At 41.5% G+C, this 17,152-nt stretch overlaps 1 protein-coding gene across 3 annotated transcripts in view; it reads left to right on the forward strand.

Moving 5' to 3' along the window:
* The window catches only part of LOC146867367 (uncharacterized), an 80,669-nt gene extending 65,804 nt beyond the window's left edge, over nt 1–14,865 (forward strand). For all 3 annotated transcript variants that reach the window (XM_085604557.1, XM_085604540.1, XM_085604548.1), the window contains exons 6-7: nt 3,024–3,138; nt 14,565–14,865. In XM_085604557.1, coding sequence (XP_085460683.1) covers nt 3,024–3,138; nt 14,565–14,749 — 300 coding nt within the window. In that variant the 3' untranslated portion in view covers nt 14,750–14,865. The remainder of the gene's footprint in view (nt 1–3,023; nt 3,139–14,564) is intronic.
* The last annotated feature ends 2,287 nt before the right edge of the window (nt 14,866–17,152 follow it).

A 17,152-nucleotide genomic window follows, 5' to 3' on the forward strand; every position in this document is an offset into this window, starting at 1 on the left:
AAGGGCAGCCTCTGGACAGAGAAAAAAAGGAAGACTTCTTTTTCTCAAAATCCATCAAAAGAAATAAAACAAGATAAAGTGGCCACATCGGTTTTATTCACACGCTAGCACATTAGCACAACCTTACAGAGTTTGCCGTTGAAGTGCTACTTTTGTATTCTCGTCTGTCTTTCAACAGCATTGTGTTCCCCTTCGTTCTGAGAGGCATGCACAGCTCTGGATCCATGCGCTAGAGAAAGCAAGCAGGGCATATGAACAGGATCGCTTTTGTAATTCCTAATGCAGCAGGAGGAAGCAGGCAGCTATTATGGCTGTACGGATTTTGCGACCTTAAAAATAAATATTGCGGTTCACTGCGCTCCTCACCTGATTTTGCGATTGAATCGTGAAATTGCTAAATCCTGGAGGGTCTGACTGTAGCAGGTGTGGTTGATAGTAAGCAATCCGCGCATTACCCAAACAACAAAACCTTTTTTTTTTTTTTTCCAAAGCCAATCACAGAGCTAGTTACTTTTTTAAACTTAGTTCCCTGCACAGCTCCAACTTCCAATCAAATATTTTTATATTTTACTTGCTTTCCTCCATTTTAGCTGCCTTTCATCTTGAAAACTGCATCATTATGCTGCAGCCTTTTCCTGTGTGCTACGGCTTGTGTTTTGTGTTAGAAAGAGTAGCAATGACAGGGACCTAAGTTTATCGAATGTAGACATTATTTGGGTTGGCCAGAGAAGGTTAAAGTGGCATCAATTGCTGCCTTTGGTTGAAGTTATGGGGAATTGCCAACATCCAGCCCTCATGATTGTGCACTGTGGTGGCAATGACCTAGGCACAATTAGTGGGGTAGGACTAGAAATCCTAATGAAGGATGCCTTTGGTAAATTAATTACATTTTTTCCAACTTATTGCCTTGGTGTTCTCCAACATTTGTTAAAGACAAAAGTGTCAGCGGTCAACCCAATTTTGTCCGCTAATACAGAAAACCTGGAAACATGTCCATAAAGCTGTTTCTGCAGTTCTCCAAGACCACAACATGGGCTCTATAAACCATAACAATTTATGTTTTGACCTGGACAAAATATATTGAAAGATGGAGTCCATTTCACAGACACAGGCAATAGGGTGTTCCTCACCAACTTAAAAGACTGCATCTTGTTCCATGCATAGTTATCATATACACACCGTAAACACAATGTCTCTTTTCAGAGCCAACCTTATTCCTAAACACTGGTTCTTTTTGTTTTCAAATCCTTTTTCTAATTTCTCACTCGGATCTACAGATCCAGGACAGATCCAAGGTCAAATAAGGGTTCTTCTGGCTATGTTGAGGACAGATATGCAATGGATCCATGGATCCATTCCCAACCAAAAGCACACATTCAATACTAAACAACAACAGATTTAACACAGTGGGTGTGTAAGTGACTGTATATGGGAGTGTGAGTGGTTGTGTGGGTGTGTAAGAAGGTATGTGAGTGCTTTGTGAGTGGTTTGTCAGTGGTTCTTTGAGTCTCTGAGTGGATATATCAGTGACTGCATGGGTGTGTGTGAGGGTGTGTGAGTGGCTGTATGGTTGTGTGAGTGTCTGTCTAAGTGTTTTTTTGGATCTCTGAGTGGGTGTGTGAGTGGCTGTAGGGGTGTGTAAGTGGCTGTGTGGGTTTCTGAGTGGTGTGTGACAAGCTGTATGGGTGTGTAACTGTATGTGTGTGTGGGTGTGTGAGGGCCTGTGTGGACCTGTGATGGGGTATTTCAGTAGATGTATCAGTGACTGTATGGGTGTGTGAGTGGGTCTACTTTTCATAAATCTATAGCTTTTCTGGATCACCCAGGGGTTTCACACTGGTTTTCACCGCAAACTAGAAGTAGGTTGAGCACACAAAAAAAATATTTAAAAAATGAGCTACCTTTGAAAAGTACCAAAACTGTGGTAGGAAAATAGTTTTTTTATTCAGCTCTGCATGTCTCTGAAAGCTGGCAAGATAGTGACTTTAGCACAGCAAACTATTCATTGATGCCATTTTTAGGAAGAAACAGACACTTATATCCAAAGCACTTTTATCCTATTTTTCCTAAACAAAATCCAAATTTAGCTATATTTTACCTATTTTCTCAGTTAAATTTGTCCACATACCTTTAATATCATTAGAATCCCCAGTATATTGAGAAAAAGGACATACATTTGCTGGAAAAGTGGTGGAGCCCTAAGAGTGAAGCACCCCAAATAGCCAAAAATTGGTTCAGCTTTGCGTGGGGGTGGAGGGAGAGGACTCCCAGCAGTTAAGGAGATAAAAATACTGCACCACGATGCAGTAACAATCTATTATATAGCTACCTCTCTTCACTTGTTAAATGCATGCTTACCGTTGACCATGTTCAGGGCTCACTGCTTTTTAGCTAGGCTTGCACTATAGAAATACTAAATACATAAAGGCATACCAGTTATTCCAACTAATGATCACAATCAAAGAAGCGTGACATTTTAGACTATTACAGCTCACAGACAACAGTAGAAAGTACTAGTTTACTCTTTATTTGAAGTATGTAAAATAGTTAAACACACCACTGATGTGTTTGACTAAAAAACAGACATACAGAGCCACTATGTAGTGGACTCTGATAAATAAGTGCCGGTATTTAGAAAATAATTCTGGTGCTGAGCACCGACAAACACAGGCACAAATTCAGCACTGCAGTAATAGCAAATGTAGCCTTTCCTAATGGTCTTTGTCTTTCCACAGCATGGATGGAGCATTTTGTCAACATCTGTGCACCAAGTGGTGGGCGTGACCATGGACTAACAAACATACAAGAGGCTGTGTAAAGTGGTAGGAAAGCAAAGAAAACTCTATGGCTCTTTTTGGTGAATGTGTGATGTGTATAAAATACGCAGAACTTGTCAACACACATTTTTGCATGTCTTTACGAAATCTATGCCAGTCTTTATGTATTGCTACCATGATTGATGTCTCAGTGCTCATAATGTTGCCTTGAGCTAACTGCATGATTTCACCTGTATTCTCACAAAGGGCTTCGACTTTAACTTTTTGAGAAAAAGCCGATTGTATGAAGAATGTGGGAAACATACCAACTTTAAGTGGACAACTCAGTTCATCGGTGGGACACGGCTGGCAGAATGCATAGGTGAGTCCTAGACTTCATTTTCCAAATAGTTATATGAAAACTTTTTCACTATGGGGCTCATTACGATATTGGGCGGAAAGGCTCTGCTCAACACGACTCGGAATCGGGTCCGACCGACTTGGGTCAGCGGTTCCGACTGTCGGATTATGATGCGATCGAACACTGTTTGGTCGGAGTCCCATTGTTCTCTATAGGAGCTCATGTTCTACCTGACAACCGGCCGTAGCACAGGCTCCTATGGGGAAATGGGGGGTTTGCGGAAAACTCTGCACCCTGTCCCAGGCACCCCACAGTGCCTGCCACACAGTGCAGGATTGTATCAGGGGTCCCTTAGGTACCACCTTGGCCATCAACCGTAGGCCTCGCGGCCAAGTGGGCCCTGCCAGGGTCCCCACAGTCACTTTCCAACAATCTTTTTGTGTTGGACAGGCCGACCTGGAAAAGCTGTTGGAAATCGAGATCGTAATCTCGAGGGCGGAAACGCTGTCCATATGGGTGTACTATGTGGTTTCGACCAACAGGAAAACTCTGTGAGTGGCTCAGAACCAATTCAGAATGACCCCGCGGTTAACATTCTGATGGCAAAAATCGTAAAGGAGTGAGTTGGAAGGGCTCCGACGTGGTTGAGGAGATTCCGACTGTCGGGAGGAGGCTTTCTGCCCGACATCACAATGAGCTCCTTAGTGCCCTAGGCATTGATGGACTGGGAAATGGAATATATACCTTATGCTAATACTTAAATAACTGAGCGATAGAAAATGGAATAGAATCCTAACTTCAAAAGGGAGAATTTTTTTGGTTAGATGTTGGAAGCTTCATTGGATACTCAACAGCTTTTGTGATAATAGACTGCCTCTGAAGTACAAGTGGTCATATGTCATTAAATCGAGTTTGAAAATCAGGAGCTGTGATAATATAATAACGAACTAAACGGCCTAACATTAGGTTGTAAGTTGAGTATGTTTTCATGAAAATGTCTCTTTAAAATCATGGTCGGTAACTGCCATTTAATTAGCCTCACTGGCCATTAAATATAGGCCACATACCTGCAAATGGTCGATTATCGTCAGACAAGGAAAGGCCTTACACCTTTCCGGGGGGGGGGCATTAAAATGACGATAGATTTTGTTCTTCTAGATATAAGATTGTAGGATACACTAGTGGATTTTGAAATACTGCCAAAATTGAATATCAATCATAATGGGGAGGGGCTGTTATAGACGATGTCGACCATATATATACCGCCTACGATAGAAAGGATAATTGTAAATACAGAGAGGGCTATCAAGCGGCCTAAAGTAAAAACCACTGCCACAAGTCTTACAAGAATGTACCGTCCTTTCAGTACAGCCTTGGCTCCCAATGAGTCAAGTGCTCTCAATGACCTTTGTATAATTGAAATACATAGCCAGTTGTGTGAGTTACTAAATGGATGTTTCTTAGAGGCATCCTCAGCTCGACAACCAGCAAAAATAAGGACAAATCCTAGGTATCAAAGGACCGGCTGTGCCTCCATGAGAGCATAGGAGCATCACCCCTCCTCTGGAGAGCAGGAAACATGAAAAATAAAATGGTAATAAAACACATTTATTACCATTTTTTTTTTGTTCCGGCAGCAGCCAAGTCTGAGGATGGGGCAGCATCAGGGAGGAACAGTGTGCCCTTCAGTTTAAAGTGCACATGTCACTTTGGCCAGTTGTCTTGCGACGGCCAGCCTGACATGCATGCATTAAACACTCCAATCCAAGCTGTCTTAGACAGCTGGCTGGGGAGCAAGCACAGATGTCCAGTGCTTTAAGGAGAGTCACCCCAGCGCACTCCAGCCAATTGTGGTGCTTCTCTCATGCTGCCTGAGCACCATGAGACAAGCGTCTGGATAGGTAGAGGGCCGTTGCTTGCTGGAGCTCTGGGATCCTGTGCTGCTGAGAAGAAGAGAAGCACCCAGCACAAGGCAGTAGGTAAGTACATCTTTTAGTTTAAAATATTAAAAATATTATGTTTGTTTAATTCACTGCCAGGCACTGTGAGAAACTCGCAGTGCCTTCAGTCTTAACTCCAGAGCTCTCAGTCTTGGCCCATTATAAACACTGTTTAAAATGGACCATGATTGGGAGCTTTGGCTTTGAGCCTAAGGGCAGTGTTGGTTTTTATTAATGCCTGTCAGTGTGACGGTGGCCCACCTGTTTAAATTGCCACTTGCTGCTGCTGGTCTTAAGGCCAAAACGCAGCTGATCTTGAATCATAAATCTTTTGATTTGGAAACAATTTGTGCTGCTACAGGTCAGTATAAGTGCACTTTGCTTGATAGCAAAAGGAAATGAAAATTGGAAAGGTCTTTTAGAAGCCTGTTACAGAAGGGACAACTTCTCGTTCTGGCACATTACTGCACAGGGTGGCCTGGATGGTCGTGTACCCAGGGCCTTATTTACAAGAAAGTGATGCAGCACAGCACCGCACACCATTTTGCTGTAGCCCGCAGGGTCACTTCAAAGCACAGGAATGCATCATATTTACAACAATATGTTGCATCCCTGTGCTTTTACCTGCACTGGTGCACAATAGGCTGCCATGCATCAACGCAGGCACCCTTGTGCCATGGCGCAAGGGTGTCTACGTTTTAGGGGAGATTGTTTTTGTGCAGGATTGACACCTTCCTGCACAAAAGCATCATGTGAGGTGTTTTCCTCTTTCTATGTATGCTGCAGAATGCATTGTTGACCTAACCACTGCCTTTAATCTTGTCCCAGAGGGAAAAACTGCGGGACTCCATTAGACGTGCTCCCCATAAGTTATTACATATTTTTGTTAGACTCCACAAGCATAACTATAGATAAGTGTGGTGGAGTAAGCAGCGCGAGCTATCAGACAGAATTCTGATTTTGTGACGTGTACGTCAGGGTTGTGTCCTTGCTCCTACTCTCTTTTTGCTATATATCAATGACAGATTTAGTCAGCTGTTAGATTGCACTCAGGATTCTCCTTAACTTGATTGCAGATGTCACTTTGCTTATTTCAAGGACCGCAATGGGGCTGCAAACTCTGTTGAATAGATTTCAAGCCTTTCGTGAGTTAAGGGGTCTGGAGATTACCAAGAATGTTATGGCAATTAAAGCCTAAACAAAGTCTTTGCATAGCAATATGTCACTGGGGGACATTGCTATCTAAGAAGCTAACTATTTTCATTACTTGGGTGTTAAGGTTGACTATGCATTTACCTGTTCACTACACATAGAGAAAAATAGGAAAACATTGCTCCACAGAGCTTCAGCTATAGTTAAATTGAATAGATCTACAATTTCTAGATCAGTATCCCCGGCACAAGAGACTTATAGAACGACAACACAAGTGGAAGCCCTTTATGGGGCAGACATTTGGGACATTATTATGTCAGATCCCTGCTTAACCTACCGCAGAGTACCCCAGTTCCTCCACTTTCTTTTGTTATTTCTTTAAAAAGAATAGATGACTTGGCCACTCTTAGACCTTTAGATACTGGGTGAAGCTGTAGATAAGTCCAGGGCTCGAAACCTGTAAGAATGAATTAAAGAAATGTTAAGGTTAGCTAGGGAGCATACACTGTATTGGTTATGCTATATTAAGGTTTGCTTTTGCTCTCTTGGGTTAGAGCGAATGTGGTCCGATCCTTCTTCCATCAACTGGACATCAAGAGATACTATCAAAAGATCTGCTGGTTTCAGGTTGTGAATAAATGGCAAATGGACATAAAAACTGATAGCTTCTTGAACACATTTCTGGACCTAAAATCCGTTCCGCTCTACGAAACATATCTAGATGAAATAGTCCCTCACAGGACTAAAAAACACTTTACATAAGTTTAGATTTGGAACACTATCAATTAAGAGCTTGACTTGCAAGTGGGATAGTGGATTGGCTAGAAATGGGTTGTGCAAGGCATGTGGCAATGGAATGGAAAAGATAAAGCACATCCTAGTCTTCTGTCCCATGTGTGCAATACCAAGAAAGAAATGGATACACCCCCTTTGTCGCAAGTTGGGGTCTCGTCAGTATAAGCTGGCCTTTTGAGTGCTTAGGTCTGACACAATAACTTTAATTATGTCTGGCTAAGCAATTTTTTTTCTCTATGTATTGATATATCAAAAAGTCTGGGTCTACGCTTTTAACTGACAAGTCGTAATTCTATGCATTTCGGCTGACTTTTGCATATTGTGCACAATGTATGTAGTTGTGTATGCAATTGCAATGTTTTTATGAATTGTTATTTTTTTTCGTGTCTTTATGGGGTATTAGCTCGAAATAAACATTTTCACCAAAACGATGTATTTGATATTCTTATCTACAACCATATTTACCTTGGGTGGTAACTAGAAGTGGACTTAAGAGCAGAAAATATATAACAGCAGAAAATATATAACTACATTACAAGATAGAGGCAAATTGACGCAATATTATTGCCGTGCGATATATCACATGCAATTTAGCGACCCAACACCAAGATAGGTAGAGGCTGTGCAAAATTGGCCCTAACATCCTAACTTCAGCGATAGACAGCCTGAATAGGTTCTCAGTATGATCTCATAAAATTAATATTTTATAGAAAGGACAAGTGTACACCAGCTGCAGGTAATGGTTTTCTAGATAAAAAACGTTTTACTCATATAAAGGTTCAATGCTAGTTTCCACAGTCAAATAGTTTACTCATTCTATCTCTAAGAATACAGTTAAACTTTTTCTTATACTTCAAATGATGACGTACAGTTGTTATACGACATGATACTCTGAAACACATCTCAAAAACAAGGAGAGAGCTAGAGAAGGGAAGGGGGTGCGTCCATATCCCCTGTATTAATATATGTTTAAACAATGATGAACGAAACCAAGTATGTGTGGTACGATCACTGCGAGGCAGTGTTTGGGAACCCACTGGGTTAGTAAAAAGACCCCTCACACACCAACCTGGTTGGTGTCATGCTTCATCATTGGGGTCCCAACCGGGTGGCTGAATGTCCCCCGGTTGTGCTACGACGCCTGATTACAGCGGAGCTGGTGTGGTGCAAAGGTGTGATGTGATGTGGATTAAAAATACCTCTGAGAATCCTTGCCTTTCTAATTTTATTAATGGCGGCTCAGGATATGGTTAAAACATTATACGTGATGCACCTAAAAAAAGAAATAATTATCTTATAGTTGTCTGTGTGGTGGGTCTACATGTTTCAGCCCGCAAGGTAATCCACGTGGGGCTTTCTTCAGGACCAGTGAAAGTGGTGAGTGGCAAAGTGAGTAGTGCCACGTGAAAAGTGAAAAAATATGTTTGTACCTACACACTCGCTAAGGTGTGTGGACTGGGTGTCTGCGTACTTATGGACACCGAAGCGAAAAAAGACCTGTAGGGAAGAAGGAGACAGCACATAACATGTATACATATATGACAAATAGATAACATAAATGCAGAGATATTCAGCAATTATAAAATGAATCTTATGTGCTGCGGTTATCCAAATGGACCTGCCAAGTGATGGTACCTAAGGATGCAATTAAGGCATACGGATGTAATAAAGACATACGGTGTGCATGCGCGTACCATCAAACGGGTGCAGGCGCAGGTGCAAAAACTATGTATAGGCTGCCAATGGGTATCTATCAATAATGTGAATGTTTTTCACAGGGGGCTTCAAGTGGTTTTGTAAACGTTTTAATAGAACCTCAAAGTATCTATGATGTCTCTCAAACGGTGTTGTGTTAAGCATCATAGGACTTTAACATGATACAGTGCTTAACCCCTTCCTTGCGGGGGTAATTCCCCCACGGTGCGGGGGGGGAGGCCGCAGCGCCGCTGAGCTCGTGACGACCCCGCCCACTGATTAATTCTCCCGCACAGGCGGGGAATTAATCATGCATGGGCAGGCCGCGGACGTTATGATGAGCTCAGCTCGTCATGAGCACGACGAGCTGAGCTCGTCATGAGCACGGAAGGGGTTAATCTGTAAAAAAACATAAGTGCTATGGCCCTCATCAGGAGACTACTTTAGCTTGCAACGCCCATTGCCACAGTCAGTGCTGCTAATTACAATAACAACACAACTACTAACCATCACACACCTACAAATGTGACAATTCTGACTACTCCAGCCCCCAAAGCTATGATAATGGATTTGGTGGCAGGTATTTATCTTTTATTTTTTTTTACATATATTGAATTAAGAGGCATCTGTCGTTGTGCTCGTCTTTAAATTAGCCAAACAGCGCCACCAGTGATAGATTGTTAATTATTTGCAGTGCAAAACACCGGAAACCACCGGCTCAACTTAAGCACTGTAAGTTCCACCTAATTCTAAATTTGGCCAGTACAAATTTAGGGAATTATTGGCTCAATCTGGAATTACCAGATTCACTGAGAATCTACAGACCCAGTGCATTTCTTGTCTATTTATCGCACTTTTACAATTTTCTTTTTCAGCCCAGCTTTCTGCCTTTGTCAATATATTCCTATTTTTCTTTTATTTGTTCCTGTCTTCCCTTATTTTCCTATAGTTCACTTCATCCTTTCTCTCTTTTCTGCCTTTCTGTAAAAGCCTGATGAAAAATAATTCTCTGTCCCCAAAAATAAGTGCCAGTGCCTGATACCTATAACTGCTGTCAAAAAGAATTTGTGCTTATGTGATTAAGTTTGAAATGTGTAAAGAAATGGGACATTCCTTTAAGATTAAAAAAACCGGTACCAGCAAGGAAAGGCCTTACTTTGGAATAAACACAAAAATGTAGTAGTGTGCGTGCAATTTTGTGACTGTAATGGGCAAGTTAGCCTTTCTTTGTAGATTAGCAGACTACAGGGGTAGTCCAGTCCCCAGGCCCATGAATTAATAACAGGTTCAAAAACACCGCCATAAAAATAACAGTAGAGCTGGCCACCTGGTATATGTTGGCGCATTATGGTATGAAACAGGGAATAACGAAAGCAAATATTTTTTCCAATAACTTTGCCCTTTTCATTATGCTTGCATGCTGTTTTGCAAGGACAAATTCTCCCTGCTAGAAGCTGGTGATATGCGCCTGTGCTACACCAGTACAAGTACAATTTGCACTCAGTTCCAGGTGCTATTTGCGCCCATTTTTAGCACTTAGGACTAGATGTACGACCATTTCATTTTGCCACTCTCTAATTGCGATATTTTGCGACTCACAATTAGGGACTCACAAAGTGCAATGCACTAATGTGTCTCAGACACATTTAACGATCCCCAAATGAGTCGCAAATTACCTACCTCATCACTGTTCATGAGCCCCGCCTCACCGCTCTCAACTGTACCAACCGCGCCCGAAAACAGATATGGATAAGGATCCATATTTATACGGATGTGCGGGAGTAAGAGGAGTATGAAATGTAATTCCGACAGTCAATTTAATGACAGGAAATGTATTTCAAGGCAACCTGCGGCTAGGTCATGCTTTAAACACCCAATCAATAAATAAAAGTTAATAAGTACTTATCTGCCCGTAGTCAAGTTTATTTCTAATTCTGGAGCTCCAGACATGAATGAGACCTTTTAAATGTGCATGACAATCTTGGACTTCCTGGCTCATATTTTCAGATGTTGTTGTTGTTTTTTAAATTGTCCAAAAAAGGCTCACAATGTCGAATTGTATTTGTTAGGTGGCTTTGTTATTTTATTGCTGTAACCCAACGTGCTTGTGCCAAATACAACAAAACAAACAAAGTCTTGGTAAATCATTAGCAACTTGGAGCCAATGTCATTATTATTTCTTCTTGCCTGAACTCCTGACAAGAGTGAAACTGCTGCAGAGACCACTTCAGTTCATTACTATGTGACCTGGGGTCCTGAATTAGTTAGCATCCATCAGACTTTACACCCTACTAATAATTTTCACAAAGTGAGCCTGCAGTGGAGGAGGAGGAGGCCTTGGAAAGGAAATGGGGCTTCAGATCTGCAGCTTACAACTACTCAAAGACACCTGAGGCCACCTCCCATTATCTGTGGAGGCTGTAAAATCCAAGAATGGCCTATAACAGTGTAGAACGACAATATATGAGCTGGAAACCAGAACATAGTGTGAAAACCATGTGAAAAAGCGTGCTGCACGGCAATAAAGCACTTTGATCGGGGATAGCAAGCATTATATAAATGCAAACCTTTTCCTTTTTTTATACCTCCACTATCCTTTTTCATTCCAATTTACAGACTCACATGTCCACCACTGAAATTAATTTTATAGCTCCCTATACTAATTCACCACTATTTCTTTTTGGGTTCTGGAGCAGTGTGCTACTCACCGAAAAGCACTTCGATGCCTCATCAGGGGTAGTAAGCGCTATATAAATGGAATTACAATTATAAATACCGGGTGACTGTGTGAATTGTGCTGATACCTTCGGTACACAAGACACACGCCTACTATTGTTGACTGTGATTCATTTACATGTACTGCTTTTAATTTAATTAATTCAAGAAAAATGCAGATTTGATTGTTTTCTCCTTTCTTTCAAATACCTGCTCCACTGTGCTGTGATTTACAGTTTTGGGCTGATTCCAAGTTTTGCAGTGCAGCGGCAGGACCTTCCTGCCGCCGCGCCGCCAAACCCGCGTGAGAACCACCCGCCGTATTATGACTTTTTTAGTCCCTGGCAGGCGGTTCTTTTGACATTCCCACAGCTGTGCCTACAAAATAGGTACTGCAATGGGAACGTCAAAAGAAGTTCCAGCATGGCATGGACTGTGAAGTCAATGCCATCCTGCAACTGGGGATGCATGCACACAGGGGGGCATATGTTGTGCTCCCTGAGTGCATCAACATGGAGTGTGGCACTAGGGGGCCCCAGAGGGCCCCCTTTCATTCCTCACCACCACTGTTTTCATGGAGGAAAGACCTCCATGAAATCAGTGTCAGTGAGGAAAGTCCTAATATGCTTGGCAGGACCGCAGCGGTCCTGCCAAGCATTTTACAGCCACAAGACCGCCGCACCACTGCCAGGGAACAGTGGTTCCCTGGCGGCATGACTGCCAAAGTAGTAATGTTGTGGTGGAAAGACTGCCACCGCCGCTCCACCATGAATCCTGCGGGCCGAGGACCGTCGGACCAGCGATTAGCCCCTTTGTGTGTTCATACCAACCACACACTGCAAGAGGACATGAATTAAAGTGGGCCATGGGGTCAAGGTTGGTCAGAGCACACCGCCCAGCTTTGAAGGCAGCCTTCTAGCCTGCAATCTACTGGGGATATAGTGGCAGAATAGTCAGGCCACCCCTAGTCCTGGCTCTGCCTTGGAGCCATTTGACACTATGACAAGGGATAAACCCAAGCCAGACATTTGTCTCGAGCAAGGGTCGAGCTTTCATAGCTTACCTACCTCGAGCTAGACTATTGGAGGAATCTTCTGGGGTAATGAAAGCACCATCTTCATTGTCCATGCAGCGGAACTGCTTGTCTCTGTATCTTTCAAACCCATGTCACCTATCAAGGAAGTGCATCTTGCCACGTCCCTCGTCCACTTCCACTGCGCATGCTCAGAGAGGAGACGCAAATGGCACGCCAGATATAAAGGTGCGCAGCAAACAATGATTTAGGTAAGCACAACATCAACCGTTTTAAGAACAGCAAAAGTACTGTAACTTGCAGGAACTAAAACAAGTAAGAGAAAGACAGCAGTTTACTTTCTGCATCTGTACGAGTTCAGCTTAAAACAAATATCTAACACAAGAAAATATTTAACTGAAATGTAATAAGTGTCAGAATGGTATGCATCTTCAGAGTATTTTAAATTAAATAATTACCAACTACTATGCCTTCATTTAATTGTACCATGGAAATAAAGATGCTAGGCCCGCAAGTACCAAGTATCCAAAGCAAGAGTCTAGAAAAATTGAAAAGTGAAAAAATATGCACAACAATGAAGCATAACTAAGGTAATACATAGGAAGCCATAACGTTGTGCCGCTGGAGCAGGCGGAAGGAGGGGTGTACCTGGGTTCACCACTAGAAAAACACATTGAAAAAGAAATGATTTAACCCCATCATTTTAATGAAACTATTCAATATATTCATGCATATCTATACATCAATTCTATTTTGAATCAGGTCTGTGTGTAGACCATGTTTGTTTTAAAATATGCAATTCCCATCACTGTTGACCCATTAATTTGTAGTATTTTTAAAATATCACTTCCAACTGCAGAGCCTCAGGGGTATTCTCATATGTGCTGAAAGCAAGGGGCATATTATCTACAAACTGCGATAAATATCGCAAAACGCGCTTAGCGCGTTTTACATTATCGCCCTCTATCGCTGAATTACATAGCCGTGTTAGCGGCGTAATAGTAATGATTTGCTAACAGGCGAAGTACAATCCAGCGATAGACTGCGATAATCCTCATTAGCGTGTGAATTCCAGCGATGATTTCACAGCGCTAATGAAAAGCTTGGTAATAGGGGAGTGTGTACTTAACCATACAATCCACCTCCCATAGGCAATAATGGTAAGTCTGGTTTTATTCAGGCGTTAGGGCTTAGCGTGCCTTTTCTCATCGCAACGCGGGTCCGGGGCAGCGTTGATAATACAGCGAAGTTGTGTTTGCGACGTTTTTCAATGAAGTAATTGTAAGGAACGCCTACTTTGCATCTCATTAGCGATGTATATCGCTAAGATGTGTAACGTTAGAAAATCGGCTGCTAACATGCGCTGATGCGTGTTAGCGCCGCCTTGTTAATAGGGCGATAAGAATATCGCCGCTTTAGCGGCGAAAAGTGCCGCTAAAGCGGCGATACTGCCCTTGATAATATGCCCCCAAGTGCTTCCATCAAGATGGCTGCATGTGCAATTTATTTTCAGAACACAGAGTATAACCTCTTCCTGCTGGACAATTGAAACTTGGGGCTTTATTTATTAAAGGTTGTGCAGGCGCTTCTGCAGTGCAATTTAAACCATTTAAATGGTTTAATTGGTTAGTAAATTGACGCTGTCGTGTGAGCACCCACAGAAAGCTTAAATAAATATGCTGCATACATGCCAACATTGGGGAACACCAAAAAGGGGACTTACAAAAAATGGGGGAAATTTAAATTCTTTATTTCTTTATTTACGTGCAGTGGAGTCTTCCTAGGAAGTACTCAGCGAGACAGGGCTAAAATGGCATGATCTTTAGCCTAAGAAATCAGAAGTCTCCTGCCTAAATCAGGATTGTTGGCATTCATGACGCCATCTTGGCCCAAACAAGATCATTAATTTCTAAAAAGTGTAAAGTAGACTACTGATTGCCATTTTTTGCAAGTCATTTACGTTCAAAATGAGGCACACACACCTCACTTGTTTTTGAATTGGAGAATAAAAAAGTTTAAAAACAAATTACCTAAAACATATTCTCTAATTTGAGCCCAATGCAGCTTCTTATTATTGCAACTGTTTATATCTTTTTTTTTGTATTGCCTTTTGACAGCTTCGGATACAACAGTCAGCGGTGGTCCAACCTCATACTTTCCTGCCAATACCACGTGCCAGAAAACCATCGCTAATTCGGCGATGGAAGATATCCAGATACATATCTTCATCAATGAGTTGTTTTCGAAGGGCGTCACTGGGAACCATAACATGAAGTTAAACTATGTCATATGTGGGAACTAACTCCCACAGTTACAAGCGCTTAGCTGAGGGCTCCGACAGAATTTCAACCCGGAGCAAGTTGTACAAATTTGCGAAATATCATTTCATGCTACACATAAATGAGAACGCCCTGCCAATGATGTGTTGTATTTTTTCAGAGATGTCATCTTATTGGCTATAGAATGCTGTACAATCCATTTCCGCTCTTAGAACCCGAGCCATATCCTAACCAGATCCACTCTATGATTTTCCCTCTGGCTTCTATCCGGTACAGGTTTCTGGTGCCTACTTGGTTCGCGCTATACAAATACCACAAATATAAAGATATACGGGGCATATCATCAAGGGCTTTATCTCTGCTTTTCTGGCTTTAACAGCCAGAACAGCGGAGGCAAAACCAACGCCCTATCAGCAAGAGGGTGCTAACATGCGTATTCGCATGTTAGCACCCTTTTACAATACGCCTACCTTTGTATCTCTAATGAGATGCAAAGTGGGCGTTCCTGACATACACTACATGTCAGGAGAGCAATAACGCGTCTTTGCGCTATCAGCAAGGATGCCCTTGCGTTTTAGCAGACGTCAGTTTTTGGAGAAAACTGCTGTTTTCTCCAAAAACTAACGTCTGCTAAAATCCTGACTAAGCCACCCCTAACATTGGGGGTAGATTATTTTGATACGACCACAGGGCCGTATCAGCAAGGTTATCACCCTTTTGCAGGGAACATCGCTGGGAGACCAGCGTTGTTCCCTGCAAAACGGCGATAACATCGCTATCTCTGGAATTTTTATCGCCCTGGAGTAGCGCATTATCATCAACGCGCTGCTCCGATAAAAAGCAGAGATAGCCAGCGATAAGAAAATTATCGCTAAGCACGGCCAGCGATAATTATCGCTGGGCGTTGCTGATATAGCCCTACATTTCTTCAACCTCTCTCCCCTAAACCCCCCTGCACTCAGCATGTCCCTCAAGACTGCTACGCTTTACATCCTGCCCACCTGTCTGCTTCACACTCTCAAGTGTTATTAGTACTTAATAAAAATATGAATGTAAAGTAAAACTAGATCGATTAAAAGCATTGTTATTTATTTTGTGCTGGGGACAATTTACTCTGAACCTAAGTATTTCTTGAGTTCTTTGAAGGCATTTAATGAGCACTTTGAGGGACGTTTACTCCAACTAGTGACCTCTTATGGTGGGTCTTTGTCTGTACTCACTGTCACAGATTTCTTTGAGCTTAGTATATTCAGGCTTGCAATGTCCCATACCAAGCACAGGCAACATCAGGGTTCTCAAACATTCAAACATAACAGAACTTTCTGGAGTCAAACCACAACCGTATTACAAAAGGAATTGGGTGGGATTCCATTTCTTGGGCCCACCCTGCATCTGCCTCTAGAGCACTTTGGTTGTGGGTTCACTGACAGACTATCGATGTAAAAAATATCGATGAAAAAATATAGAATGCAGAAATATTGACTTCCTATACTTAAAACAGGTAAGTACAAAAATATCGAGAAAAAAATAGCAGAATCAAAAAAATATATATAATACATATTAAATATATTAAATAATAAAATGAATTAAAAAATGTAAGTACATTTAAAATACATTTGAACTAATATAACAAATCAACTTAATTTAAAAAGTAAAGACACATACATAATAATTAATATGTATATAAATATATATATTTACTTTAAAACAATTATTAAACTATTCATTTTAATTTATTGCATACTTTTTAAATTATATAAAAAAATCAAATATATATATATATCACTGAAAAAACCATAGGTTTGAGGCACGTTATAGTTAGGAATTAGCATTTAAAAAACCTTAGAAATTCACTGAAAAAACCATAGGTTTCAGGGGCATTATAGTTAGCTGGACTTTTCACTCGTACAAAACCATTGAAATTCCCCCGTTATAGTTAGTTCAGCTAACTATAACTCACACGCCCGCAATGCACTGCTGATGACGTCACATATTACATCACTCATGACATGGTCAGTGACATCACTCATGACATCACTGATGACATCTCAAATAACATCACTGATGACATCATCCAGTGAATGTGTGTTTTTCTGAAAATTACATATGTTTTATATATGTATATCTCAAGGTCGATGGAAGAATAAATGGGTGTATAAGTGTCTAAATGGATGATTTGTTTTTGAAAAATTGATTGTGTAACTGACTGATTAAGTGTATCATAGTGAATACATGGCTTAGTGAGTAATGTTTAAATATGTAAATATCTGTATCAGTCTCTCACTTTGTGTATAAGTGGCTGCATGGGTTGGTGGGTAGCTACATGGGTGTCTATATAGGTTATTAGTTGTTTTTTTGAGTATCAGTCTGAGTGTCTGCATGGTTCGGTGGGGGGTATTACGTAGTGCATAGGTGCATGAATGAGT

Source organism: Triturus cristatus, chromosome 1_2, assembly GCF_964204655.1.
Source record: "Triturus cristatus chromosome 1_2, aTriCri1.1, whole genome shotgun sequence".
NCBI lineage: Eukaryota > Metazoa > Chordata > Amphibia > Caudata > Salamandridae > Triturus > Triturus cristatus.